The sequence below is a fragment of the Anser anser genome, assembly GCF_964211835.1.
Source record: "Anser anser genome assembly, chromosome: 4".
Taxonomy (NCBI): Eukaryota; Metazoa; Chordata; class Aves; order Anseriformes; family Anatidae; genus Anser; species Anser anser.
In genome coordinates, this window is record NC_139724.1 from 38588961 (window position 1) to 38603549 (window position 14589).

The 14589-nt window shown below is 40.7% G+C and overlaps 1 protein-coding gene across 2 annotated transcripts in view; it reads left to right on the top strand.

Annotated features, from left to right (window-relative positions):
* Positions 1-14589, top strand: part of SLC7A11 (solute carrier family 7 member 11) — a 62771-nt gene that overhangs the window by 19374 nt on the left and 28808 nt on the right. For both annotated transcript variants that reach the window (XM_083834107.1, XM_083834108.1), the window contains exons 5-6: positions 449-548; positions 3410-3454. In XM_083834107.1, the coding sequence (XP_083690233.1) occupies positions 449-548; positions 3410-3454 (145 nt within the window). The remainder of the gene's footprint in view (positions 1-448; positions 549-3409; positions 3455-14589) is intronic.

The following is a 14589-nucleotide window of genomic DNA, read 5'->3' on the forward strand; positions in this document are numbered from 1 at the left end:
GGTAGAAAGGTTTAAGATACAGAGTTTGTTTACTTTAGAAATGTTGCTTGTAAGTGAAATGCTTGCAATGTTCCTTCTGATGAAAATGTTAACAAACAAGGGAAAATTTTATAGCAAAAACTACAGACCTCATTCTGCTCTTTCATGTTGACGTAAGTCACTGCTGGAGACAACAGTTCAGTGAGTGTCATCAAGCTCAGAGTGATTTTAAAAAACCTAATAGGTCAAATTCTGCTTTGGCATAGCTAGGGATGCCACAAAAGCCTTTCACAATTACTGGCAGAATTTGGCTGCAGGGGTTGGGTCAGAAATTAAGGTCAAGAGCAGAACTTGAAGTTGGTGGACTGCTGGGTGATTAAATGTTCTGTAGTGTGATATATTTATTTGTTTTAAAGTAGGAGGTGACCAAGGAGCTTGCTTTTCAATACTGTTTTTGTTGATGTTGCAGGAGAGACACGGCACTTTAAAAATGCCTTTGCAGGGAATGATGCCAGTGTTATGGGATTACCACTTGCTTTCTATTCAGGAATGTACGCCTATTCAGGCTGGTAAGTTGTTGAAACCTAAAAGCATTTGTCTTGAAAGCAAACACTGATATGATTTAACAGACACATTTATTTATATGACAAATTGAGTTGCACATTCTACATCTTTTGCCAAACTGCGTCATGTAGTAACAGTAGATCTTGCCACTGTCCCATATGCTCAGTCGCTATTCTGAGAGCCGCTCTAAGAAGAAACGATTATTCTTCTACCATGTACAATATGTAAATGCTCACTGAATACTAAAAAAAAAATATAAAAAAAATCTTAAGACTAGAAATAAAGGTAACAAGAAAAAATATTCTTAAATCCATACTAGGTATTTTAATAAAAGTCTAAAAGGGATAATAAAGCTTTAGGTTTTGTTGAGACAGAATTTACATGAGAAACATCTCTGAACTAGTAGAAAGTTGTGGATCTCCATCCCACTTGTGTGGACCTCAGCCTTTGCTTTGTAAAAGCAGCATTTGGAGAACGTGAAGTAAACTATAACTTCAGTGTAGACCACAAAACAAGGTAAAAACTAGTTTCTTATGCCTTTTGCTCTGACAGAATTGGACCTCACTTAACAAGAAGTGCAACTGGCTGCCATAGAAGTTAAGAGCTATTCACTGTGAGCAAAGGCATGAGAATCTGCCTTCAAGTATCCAGCTCAGAACTTTCTTTTAAGTTCTTTCCCTCTCCCCCACCAAAGTACACAGCGGCCAGTCTGAAAGATGCTGACACGCTTCAAATCTGCCTTACTATTTATTCATGCTTAGTGAGGGCTCTGTGTTGCACAGTGCCAATGTGCTTTGCAGCGGTGGCATGAAAAAGAAAAAAAGCCTACAATGCACAGAGTGGGCTTATTTTTGAGATAGCTTTGTCTGCAGGTCTTCCCTTTCCTTTCCATAGCCTCACAGGCTGTGAAATTCCTTCTCTTGCACAAAAGTCAGGGGCCAAGCGATAAGGGTTTTATTTATTTAATTTGGAGGGACAATGGGATGAGTATTTGAGTTCTCTGCTGGCCTGTAACTCCCCAGTTGCAGGAGCACTATAAACATGCACACTGAGGCATTGAACAGCACTTTTATATTAAATGGTGGGGGGGAAACCCAAGAGAGTTTGAAGCCTTTATCTGTGATAGATATGTAAGAAAAGAGCCTAGCATTTTGAAACCTCAAAGAAATTGAACTCATTACAGGGACAGTCTCTACCTTCTTCCCTCTCTCTCATACAACCGTCTCTGTCTCCCACACCCATACACCTCATGGTTTCCCGCTTTTAAAATATTGCCCTAGCTGTACACTTTTCTACGATAGCAATTTTAAAAGCTCCTCAGTATTATTCACTGCCGAAGCAGTTTACTGTAAAATGCTGCATCAAAAAGATTGTTATTCTGCTGTTGTTTCTTTCCCTTTTCCTTCCCTTCTTCACCTAATGTTCTAAACCCTCTGAAATAAAAATCATCTCTACTTTTCCTTTACGCCTTCTGACTTTTATTTCAAGGTCCTTATTTGCCACTTATAAAATAAATTAGCAGGAAAAGATCTAGTTGGGCTAGTGGTTCTCCTAAGCTGCTGATTTGTCTTTGTCACCAGCTCCAATTGATTGCCTCAGAGCACAGAAGAGCAGACCATTAAGTGGAGTGTCAATAGCCTCGCACTATCACTTTCATGGGGCTAAATCAGTTCAATAAGCTGACCGTGAAGGAGTGTTGCAAGTGCTGGTGGTGTGTCCCGGGACAGAGGCAGAATTTTATGCATAGCCTTGTTACACTATTAGCTTTTAATGATACAGCTTTAAATTAGAAAACAAAGGTGGCATCACTTATGTGTGGGTTCATTCTGCCAAGGGCAAATGTGAACTCCTGGGTATATAAAATACTGGGTGAAAAGGGACAAATAGAGACAGGAGCGCAAGGGAACGTGTCTTTGCATTAATAAAAACACTGATGCAAGATCACCAAGTTACTTTTGTCTAGTAGCAGAGCTAAGACTAGAAAGAAGTTGCTAGACGTCTTACTAGGCAGAAGCCATCTCTCCCTGAACTATCCTGAGCCCTTATTTTGTGCTGTGCACTCTAGCGAGTCTAGAAACAAGTGCTGAGGTGGTTGCATACGATGGTAAATCTAGTTTTGTGGACTTTCATGCTGGGTCACAAAATCATGCTGTTTAGAGCCGTGAACCAGCGTTAACTCATTCTTCTAACCCAGAACTCTTCCAAGACTCGGGGTGCAGAAATGCTTCCAGACTTTCTACCAGATCAGCTATTGTCTGTTTACTCACTGTAACACGACGTTGCATCAGGTATTATTTGTCTTCCTGCATCTGGCCTAAAAGTAGAAAGCCAGCACAAGCACTGTCTGGATGGCGGCTCTGCTTAATTAGCCAGGATGTGGATCTGTGCCCAACGGAGCCAGGCACACCTGTGTGATCCAGTGGTGCACAAACCTGGTGTTAGCACGTGCAGAACACCGGGTTCGGTCACCCTGAGGCTTTATGGTCACTTTGCATGCAGGGCTGTGTCCTGTACAAGCTCACGATGAAAAATGTGTGTGTCTGCGTTTAGGGTTAGGGTAAGCATAATGGGTCTAGTATGCAAGGGGAAAAAACGTAATTTCATTCCGCAATGGCATTACATAGCTCAGGTCTTTTTTCCCTCTTTGCTGTCTTTTCCAAGAATTGAAAAACAGGCTTCTCTTCCTGAGTGTGGGGATGAAGGGGGGTTAAATCTCACCCCTGTCTTAATCCAAAATGGGCCTGCAGAGAGTCTGTTGGAACTGACAGCACTGCTTAACTAAAAGCATCTTCTTGATTCTCCAGGAAATAAATACAGGGTCAAAGTCTACCAAGCCCTCACAATATATTTTATAACTCTTTTCTAGGTTTTACCTCAATTTTGTTACTGAAGAAGTGGAAAACCCTGAAAAGTATGTACCATTTATTTATTTATTTATTTTGACTTTTGAAAAATGGTTGTAAAATTTAAAATGCTCTAAAAGTAGCGATCTTCAGAAATTCTGCATGCTGGTCAAGTTGCTTACTTTCCAGCAGATCTGAAATCTATTTGAATTGCAGCTGCTTGAAGATTTGCTATTTTTGGCCTGTTGTGACCTTGTTATGTATGCTGCTTTTATGTGCACAGAAAGCAGAAAACTAAGTAGCTCTCCAGGGCTCTGATTCTCCCCCTCAGGATACAAGTAACTATCAGTGGCTCCTTTCAGTGGAAGTTACTGGTATCCTGTCAGGGAAATTTTGCCCAAGAAACTTATCTGCTGCAATATTTGGCAGTTTTGCTATGTTTAAATATTAATCAAATGCTTAGTTCTACTTGTTTTAGATGTCTCAGAGTTGTGGGAGCCTGAATACACATAGCACAGCATCCCATCCAATTAAGCCTAACATGGAATATTGGTGGGAGTCTGTTTCAAACCAGAGACAAGCACTCTCACAGCATCTGTCTGTACAATAAGAAAAGAAAAGCTCTCCTCTTACCGACAGTTTGATTTGGCAGATCTATTTTCATAGATATATTTTGGTGGAAGTGGCCAATAGTAAAACAATATTAACCTTTTCTAAAAATTAAAGAAATTATGTCTTGTCAAATCAAATGTTGTTCTTTGAGGAAATTAACTGTTTACCTAAAAATTCCTGGATAGATATCATTTACTTATGTTTCTTAAATGAGACTCATGGCTGGGTACCACATAACTCTGTTTAAAAAGACCTCCAGCACTGTACAGTCATATAAAGCTATACATCTGAGATGTATAAAGAAAAAAAACACAACACAACCATCAGTTTGAAGTGTGCCGCAGGGCTTTAGGTGTTTTCTACTGAGTCTGAACCAAGCCTGGTGCTATTCAGTATTTTTCTGAAAGACCTAAAAATAATTATAGAAAGAAAAAAAAGATGATAAACATGAAGATGGCAGAAAGGCTGACAGCTTTCTATTGTCTGAGTGTCTTTGAGGGGTTTTGGGTGTTAACGGGCTCTTCAATGTGGTAAGGATTTGTATATCAAGGAATTTATGACTGGAAGCTGAAACCAGACAAATGCAGGTAGAAAATACAGCATTAATATTTAACAAGGCAGTTGACTAATCATTAGAACAAATACCTTTGTAAACATTGGATTCTTCATTGTTAGTCCTCCATTCAGACCAAACACCTTTTTAGAAGCTTTAGCAAACCCAAGTCATTTAGCTTGGAGAAGAGTAGCTGGCTGATGCTAGAGGATCAAATAGCAAATCTGGGTTTAGCTACCAAGAATCTGTGTGCTTTGAAAAGTCAGGGGAGGCAGACATTCAAAACAAAACAAAACAAAAAACAGAAAACCACTTTTTTTTTTTTTTCTTTTGCAAAATCACTTTACAGCAGAATGGCTTAAAAATTAATGTGAAACTAAATTAAATGAGTTAAGTGATTCTGGTCCAACTCTGCTTCAGGAAATTCTGCGGAGATGGCTTGGGAGTCAGTCTTAGTGATGTGATCAAAAGCATTTGCTAGAAGCAAAATAATTTATAAATTCTCATGTGGTTACCATCAATACTGCATGATGTTTTTAAACATACAGATTCCTACCACCCTTTGGGACTTTTCATACGGTTATGTGTCTCTCCAGTCCTCTTAACTTTATGATGATTAACTGAAATTATTGGTAATTTTCATTACAGCTAGTTTGGTTTATGCTGACTTTTTCTTGCTTGTGGTTTGAGTTATATGAGTGCATGTTTTTGAACATGTTGCCCTCTGCTGCTTAGGACAGAAAGACATCATGTTGTGGCCTGTCCTCTCCCCCTTCCTTTTTTTTTTTTTTCCTTATTTTAATCTAAGCACCCATTGAAACAAGTTGTATCACAGCTAAGGAAAATGAGGGTTGGATTTGGGGGTTTTCTCTGTGGGGTGTGAGGGATGAAGATGCTCTTTTGTGACCCCATCTTGGGAGGGCCTCACTGTCCTCCTGGATAGTGGGAACGGGGAGATCTGGGGACAAGCCCTAGGGCTGGGTTAGTCCTTCTGGTCTGTGTATTCCAGGATAGCTTTGTTAAAAACAGCTCCTTTCTACTTGTGCAATGCTGTTGCCAAGCTGTTAAAGCTTCCCTTCATTGCTCTTCATGTTGGGGCTGCACGGGATGGTAAAGATGCACGGTGTTCACAGCAGGATGCCCAAGATCCCAACCTCCCTGCGCCAGTACAAACAAACCATGCAAGAGATGGGGATTTTATGCGCTCTTTAATGAGTGGCAGGTGATAACAGGGCAGGTGGCTTGTTACCTGCTGTGCTGCTGGAGACCTCTGCACCCCTGGAAATGGGGATTCTGGACTTCCTGAACTCAAAACAGTGGGGATATTTTCATCCAGTTGTCCCACCTGTGAGTGGCAAAACAAAACAAGAAACAGTTTAGTACAGGCAAGAAACAGTTTAGTACAGGCATTAGGAGAGCCACTGACCGTGCTGCTGAGCAGCATTCAGAGTCATAGGCATTTATTACAATGAAACTGCATTTTTATATATATTTTTTTTGAGCTAAGATGCTGTCTTTCATTCTTGTAATACGCCTTATGTTAAAGAACATGTACAGTGCTGTGGAGATGCTCTGTAGCTGCTTTATAAAGGAAGAGAAAGCACAGCCTTGAACCACGTAGGGTTTGTACCAGCTCCAGGTGTGCAATTTGTATTATTTGTCCATGGTTAGGGATGCAAATTACTTACAGCGGCAGAGGTGAACGTGGTGGTTCCTCCTGCGCTGTGCATGCCAAGGTAAATGTTTGTCAGAGAATCAGTCACAGTTGCCTCTTTCCAGGTGTGTGGCAGCTTTTTAAGTAACTGCCAGCTGGTGCTTGGGTGAGCAGTCGGCAGCATCCCTGCCTTAGCCAGCCTTCTGTAAACCTGCAGAGAAATGTGCTGAAAGCGTTATGGAGAGAGCTGCACCCTTACATCAGTGGGGATGCAGAAATTTTCCTTTTTACCCTTTAAGTCCTGGGCTCCCTCCCCAGTGTTGTAGTACTGTGAAGGAAAAGAGAGGGAGCAGAGCCCTCGATTATACCCTAAAATGCACTGGAAGCTGCAAACATCTGCTAGGTCATCTTGTAGATGGTGCAGTTTTCCAGACAGGGATTTTTTTTTTTTTTTTTTTGCTGAGGTGCGTGCAGCACCAGGAAAGCTTGCTGGAGCGTGGCAAGTGCCTCTGCAAAGGCAGGGGGGTAGGAGGGAGGCAGGGAAAGTGGGTGCTCTTGACCTTAGCCAGCTGAAAGCTGCCCTTGTGCTCCTGCAGAGGCTGTTTGTATGGGCAGAAAGGGCTCCCGAGGGCCGTGGGAGGCTGTGTAGGTGCAACAGTCTGCCTAGGCGCAATAGATTGCAGAATTAGGTCTATAAATAGGATAAATAGTACGGGCCTGAGGCACTGAGATACCTGGGTGATATGAAATCCTAGACAGAGAGCTGACAGAGACAGTGGAAATGAGCCAAGTGGAGAGGAGGCACCCTTTAAATTGTAGAAGGGAAAATGGAAAAGGGAAAGAAAAAGTGTGAAAGTGAATCCCACTGTTCTCTTGCCAGATTTTTGGAAGTAGCACCGATTCTCGCTTTGGAAATGGCACGGTTCCTGCTTTTGTATATTAAAAAGGACATTAATATAACCCCAGCTATCCTAAGATGTAAAAGCAGCTGTTTCTGTCTCCTGTTAAACCCCTCTTTTGATGTCTAATTTTTAAGCCTGGACTCATTTCCTTTATTCCTCCTTGTTAAAGAGCTTTCCCCGTGCAGTACTAGCAGGACTTGAAGCAGCATGAAGGTGGTGGTTGTTTCACGAGGAGCTCTGGTTGCACTGTTCAGCTTCTTTGACGTGCAATTTTTTTTTAAAAAAGGAGCCTGGAATAATTTTATTATCAAGAATATATGGAACAATGTTGAAATGTAATAACAGATTTCTTTTTTACTTTTTAAGATCATGCTTTGCATGCGTGTGCTGGCTCAATAGTGATTGCTGTTTGAAGTGAAATCTCCGAATAATCCTTGAAATGGAGCTTCACTGCAATAACCCCATGCAGCCACGTCACGTGCGGCTTTGATCTTTTAGATTTTCTTACATTATAAGGATCGGCCCTGCTCAGACTGAGGCCGTATTTTATTTATCCAAATAATGAGTGAGCAAAGGAACAGCCAGCTCTCTGAAAGACAATTTGTCATCTGAAAATTGACAGGAGCCATGTTGCCCGGAGCAGTAAAATTAGAGGACTGGAAATCAAGCATGTTGGATGTTCAGACTTATTTCTTACACGTAGTCTTTGAGTTCATCTGTATTCTCAAGCATCCGTTCTGTACTTCCACAAAACAGACCCAGCTTTCTCAGTCAAGGCCCTAAACGCAGCTGGTGCCTGGCCGACACTGCCCTCCTCCCTTCTCAGGAAGAGCAGGCTCTGGGATCGGTGCTCTAGTTTGTCAGGAATTTTGACAGGCTCCAGATGAGGAAAGAGTAGAGGAGTGTTTTTACATTACAGCGGTGTCTTCAGAGTCTCATCAAAGTCAGGGCCACCTTGTGTCAGGTGCTGGCCAAAGAGAATCCTGCTTTAAAAAATTCATGATCTGCGTCCTCAGTGTGAGCAGCTGATGAGCCTGAAGGCTTCATGTTATAAAGATTAGGCTTTTAGTGGAAGAGAGAAAATATTATTTCAGTTTAAGAGAAAGGAAACTGAGACTTGAACTCTTTAATGACTTGAGGGAGGTCTGTGATCAAGTGGGCAACTAGAGGTATTGATTCACAGTCCTTCTTGAACCCCAGATCATATTTTTAGTTTGGCAATGTAATTTTTTGTTACTGCTGTTGGACTTAAGATGTATTTTTACTTTAGTGGTCTTCAATTTCAGTTGTATAGAATGATCAATAGGAGATTTTTAAAAGACGTGGAGTCTGAAAATATTTTACAGCAACAAGTTAGATTACTTAGCAGTTGTAGTTAAGTAAAGCTACTCTCTGGAATAATCTTATAATCTTTTATTATTATTATTATTATTTTTCTTCCCCTATTGGGCAATTACATTTGCAAAAATTCTGTTTCTGTTTGTAAAATAACTTTGGTCCAGCCCAGGCAATCTATCATTGTTTAAAAAGTTACACAGTGCAAAGAACATATTATTGAGATGTATAGTGTTTATAAGCCTGGTCTCAGATTGATAAATCATGTCTTGTGCTGTTGAAAAGCCAAGAAATGAATTGCTTTGCTGTGACCTTGGGGTCTGAGATTAGTCAGTTTGTCTATTAGATTTTTCCAGTGTTCTTCTCACTTCATTTATTCCTTCTTTTCTAAGGAACAAGAAACAGTAGATGTATAGCAAGTCACCAAAGCTTGATGTCATTAGACGTTTTGTAAAGTCAAGGGTTTCAAAATGTTCAGTATAATCTGTTTTTATATTGGATTTAAATAATGTGAGTGTCATGTCTAATTAATCTAATGTGTACTGCCCATTTGTATTAATTAAAGTTTAAAGTCACACTTTGCATCTAGGAGGACTGAGTGAGAGCAGCGTGGTACTAGAAGGTTTTTCAGGGTACCTAAGCATCACAGAGATGCAGGTGAACGGGAAGAGAATGGTGTCTGAGAGACTAAAACTCCTCCAGCTCCCTTGCTGTTTGTAGCTGTTTGATTTTTGGCACTTCACATTAGGATGCACCCCCTTCCAAAATCAATCAGAAACTTGTTGCTCTCTAACAATCTAGACCGCTACTAGTTATTCTGTATTTGTGTGATGAACCCAGTAATCACACACAAAAAAATATTTTAAATGTTAATTGAGAGGATGCAAGCCGTTTCTGCCTCTCTGCTTCTTTATTCATTTTTGTTATTTTATAATTTAATGACGAGCTCCTCTCTGAAGAGGAATATTGATATTCATAATCCTAGGAACCAGAAAATGAATAAAGTCAGAAACTTATCTCCCTCCAGCTATCCTGTCCATCATTTGAAACCCACCTCAGCACTGCTTTTTATTTGGGAAAGAAAGACGGTGTAGTTAAAAGCATTGAACTGGGACTCAGGAGATCTGTCTCAGGCACAAACTTGCTGAGAAAATGGAGACTAGGTTACCTTGTCTTTTCTCCTTCTGTTTCCCTCCTTTCTTTCCCTTCTTTTCTCTGTCCACCTTATGGAGTGGGACGCACCATGTCCTGGCTGCACTCTTGGAGTATGTTTGTTGTTCCAAAGCTGGGGGTGAGTCAGGCTATGGGGAACCTGAAAAGTTTCTTTGGATTTAAAAATGTAGGTGTCTACTGCCCAAACCGAAGGCTTTAGCAAGTGGATTAGACCCTGGGTGTGACTTCTCTAGGTCACAGTCCTGTAAAGGCTCGTGTGGTATCAGTGGAACAAGAAAGTGTGTGTAGGTATATACACAAACCTGAAAGTAATTACCACCCGGGGGTTATCTATGGGACCTATGGGACTGCAGTCTTTATTTTATTTAATTTTATTTTTTTCAAAATTGACTTTGGACAAGCCTTTCCACAAAGTAGCTGGGTATAAGTACAGATCCTTCCTTTTCAGTCTGAAACTGGATTCAGGTATCCTGCCTAGATATAAGCAGAATAGCTTCTGTACGCGGAGATTGAAATCTTTCTTGCGTTATTCTGCTCCACTTACTCACAGAAGATACATTTGACTCCAAGTTGTTTTGTTCGTGGCAGGCCACAGTGCCAAATATTCAGTGCAGAAATTATAGGATTACGTTGTGATATTTTATCTGGAGATAATCAAAAGAGACAAATGCTAATCTTATAACTATTTTGCAAAGTTAATTTGCTCATGTGAATTCATCAGATTACCTTAAAGTGAAAGGTCAGTTAAGTGAGCATCTGCACTTTTTTCTTCAATATATTATTTGTGCGTTGGGATATTTTTCTATTTGAATACTTAGTCTCCACTGTAGCATGAGAATACTCTATTTAACCCCCTTCCCTCCTACCTCCCAGCTATTTCAACGTGACATTTTATAGAAATCTTACTCTTGATAATTTCTCCTTTATCTAACAGCATAACAAGCTACCTGAATTCCATCAGTTATCTGCTTAGCACCTCAGAAGACAAGGTGTCCAAACATTGGTGAATCTAAAATCGCTTTTCAGAGTTTAATTGTGCTCTGTGTCAGGGGTAAAATGATAGATTCACAATCACATCTTCAGACCTATAAAACCCTTTAATAGGGAACTGAATCTGCTGAGTATAGAAAACAAATTAATTTACTAAACCAAATATCCTACTTAGACAAAAGCAAGCATAGGTTTTGCTATTTGCAAAGTATATAAAAAAGAATTTAATTAAGTCTGTAATTCAGTAGTATTTGTGTGTTTTTGGGAGGCAGAAAGCGATCATTACCAGCTCAGGGGAGCTGGTTCACCAGCATGAAATTGTTCTTGATAAAATGAACTTGTTTTTACTTTTGCTCTTTCACTAAGCTTATTAACTGCTTACTGCTTGCGTGCCTCACATCATCAACTCATTCATTATAGTCTCCTATAAATGACTGATAATTCATTTCTGAAACTAAGTATTTCAGTCTTGAATGCATGTTTTTGGATGGGTTCAGATTTCTGAAATCTCAGTATGGGAATTCATTTTTTTGCACTTCCCTACTCAAATTCTTTTTTGCATTAAAGGATTTTCTTTCTTTTGCTGCAAACTGGAAATTCTCTCGTAGTGGGATCCAAATGTTCTGGGTTACTTTGCTCCTATTTGTCATCTTTTTATTTTTATTTTTTTTCCAATAGATACATAGTTTTGGAGACTTTAATTGACCTATAATTTTTTTTTCTTTTTTTTTTTTTCTTTTTCCTTCCTATTTCTTAAATATCTATACTACATACATTGATCTCCTGGAGCAGCCATTCTCAGAGTTTGTAATCTTGAAAGCAACAGAATTACCTTTGGTGATTTCAGGCTGCTGCTTCTGGAAATCCTGGAAACTTTGACTAACCTGCTGCCCTCGAGCAAAACACCTGAGATCCCCTCATTTTTATGTCTTTGGCAGTATACCCCTTGCTTTAGCCTTGGTGTATGGAAGAATGTTGTTTTGTTTTTGGCAGTCAGGAGGAAAAGTTTGCACTTCGGCTCTGCCCCACAGCCATGGGGCCCAGATGTACAGCGTCTCCGACTCAGCTTGGCACCTGCACAAGCCTGTGGGCACCTTGCCTCCAGCTCCTGCCGGGTTTCCCGACCTGTAATGCTTGAAGGCCCCAGGTACAACATCAAGCTGAGAAATGCTTGACAAAATATTATGTGGGAGGCAATGCAGTCATTAGCTGTGACATGATATGCTTCATAAATGCAACTTGCCAATAGGAAGGAGCAATTATTACTTAATCTGTCGCTGACTTCAGATAATTTTTGCTGATGGTTTGGGTCAGTTTGGATTCAAAACTGATTGCAGATGTGTGGGGGATTGAAAATTCTCCTTGACTAGCTGTGGTCTCAGCTTAGACATAGTGGTATTACAGTGAGGAAGATTTTTTTTTTTTTTTTGCTTCCTAATTCCTAGTGGGAATGCCAGTAAATCAATAAGGAATAATGCACTTTCATAAAAACAGCTAGACTTCCTTCAGGACATATTGCTTTTGTTGCTGTGCAGTCCTGCATGGCAGTGAGTGGAAATTTTGGAGCGGCAGGTAAAAGGATCTTGAAGAAAAAGTCCATGCTGGAGCAGCAGCTGCTGTGGCAGGTTCAGCTGAGTTCTGGCTTCAGCTTCTCCTCTCTCCCCTCCATCCCAGCCCCGGCAGACCCGCTTAAAATACCCTAACCTTCGCAATCTGTTATTTCTGCCAAGGGTGGATGCAATTAAGCAGTCTGCACTGAGACACGCACATGTTTCAAGGGCTTCAGCATGCTTGTAAGCCATGCTTGGGGGTTGTCTGTGATGGGATTTGGTGAGAGTCACTGAATCCCCAAAATATTTCCAACCACCTAGAGTGAAGAAGGGAAACTGATTGTAACTGTGTTAGTAATTTGAGTTAAAACAGGGAAAGAGTCAAGATGGAGTTGAAATTGGTGACCCAAATTAAAATCCAAGTGTTTTTTTTTTTCTTTTCTTTTTAAACTTCAATTACATTGAACTAGATTTTTAGATTGGATACCATGGGTTACCCTGTACTTTTGCAGCACAGACATTTCTTTGACGCTGCAGTTTTCGAGAGTTTCAGCACACTAGCTACAATAAGTGATATCTCCTAATAACTGCTGGTAGGGATTCAGTCCTTTGATTCTCATTTTCCCTGTTTGAGGCTGTTGAACACAAATTCCTCCCACCACAACTGGGTACAGTGTTGCCTTCCTGACTAGTGGTGCTGTGTCCTAAAGGGGAGGAAACAGGGAGCACACCTGGAAAACATGATGCGCCATGCAACTTGAGTCTGCAGCGATCCAAGCCACGTACACAGCAAGACACTCTGCCAGCCTGGATCCCCTGCCTTGCCTCTGACACATGCACTTACTCTGTGTCTGAGAGGCGCTTTGAATCCGCCAGAGCAATGTATGCAGACAGTGGAGGGGCTGGGAGGATGACTCACTGCATGAATTCACCTGTCGTCTGCAATAGGGATCAAAGAGAGTAAAGGCTTCAGCAGCAGGGATAACATAAAGGCTGCCGATTTCACTGGCACCATTCCTCTTACCTCTGCAGAGAGCTGGATGTAGCTGCTGTATGCAGGCACTGCTTTCCAGAGAGTGCACGTTTCCCTTGCACGTTTGGTTAGGGACCGACCTAGTGGGCATTATCACCACCTGTAATGTCTAGGAGTGTGTGTGTCACATGCATTCAACATACATCGTTATATCTTTTTGCTTTCCCCTTGTGCAGCTCTGTTTTGTTCCCCATGCCATGTTTTATGGTGCTTGTATCAGTGCTGGGTCCTTTGGGACAATTCCGTGCCATAGGAAGGAGAAATGATCTTTGGGTGATGTTTCAGGCCCTGGTACCTGTGTCGTTGGCAGCTGCTTTCTAAACACCAATTTAACATTTGAGTTGGTTCGGGTGACTTCCAGTCTTTCTCTCCTCTGCTTCCACTTTATTAGAGCCACCCGTGACAGAGCTTAAACTGATGTGCCAGTCAATATGTGTAAATTAGAAAAGAGAATGATGTAATGTGTGGTGTCTGTAAAGATTTCAGAGATATACCTTGATCATTAATTAAGACAATAAGGATGGCTCATAAAATTGCAGTAGAGGAGACTAATAATTCACTACTGAATGAAGAAAGGCAAGGTCACTTACATAATTACTTCTTCTAACAGTTATATTCCTGGCATAAATAAAATGTTCCTGCTTGCACAAAAGTTGAGGTGACAGCTGTGGAAATATTCAGGACTAGGAAACGTAGCTTTGATACCTCAAGCTTTGAGGGCATAATAAAGAAAAGTGTAGTTGTCTTTTCTGTCTACTTGTTCTGTTTTATTTTTTTCTGGTATGAATTATTATTTCAAACAGTCACGGCTAACTTACAGCACAAACCTGACATGGATGCTCAAGGAAGGGTGAATGGGAAAATAGAAGAACAAAGATGAATGCAATAGATGCCGGGATCAGTACTGCTGTGCTGTGGATATTTGTATTGAAATTAATGGTGCTATTCTCTTTCTCCTAATTGTCTGATATAGTATCCGTTTTTAATTCCTTTTGTGTTTTAAGAATGCAATAAAGATATTGTAAATGGTTTTAGCAATGAAATCAGAAAGGCAGTCAGCTGCTTGAGAAGTCAGAGATGAGGATGGAGGGGAAAAGAGAGGGGAAAAGACAAATTGCAAAGGTAAAGGCCATAATGCTGCACTGATCCAGGCCAGGCCACAGAGCAGGTAGTGGCTCTCTTTCTGTGCCTGCTGTGAGGAGGCAGGGTAAGGCTGGTATGAAAGCAGGTTGCCTTGTGATCAGCTCTGTGCTAAGGCACTATCTTCATTAAGGAAGCACTTCAGAAGCGGTTCCTTTGATATGGCTGTTTCTGTTTACACAGACTCCGTGGTTTAAGATAAAAGCCCAACTTGAAATGAAAATGACCAAAATGTCTCAGAATTCTGGAAGCACTAAAAAG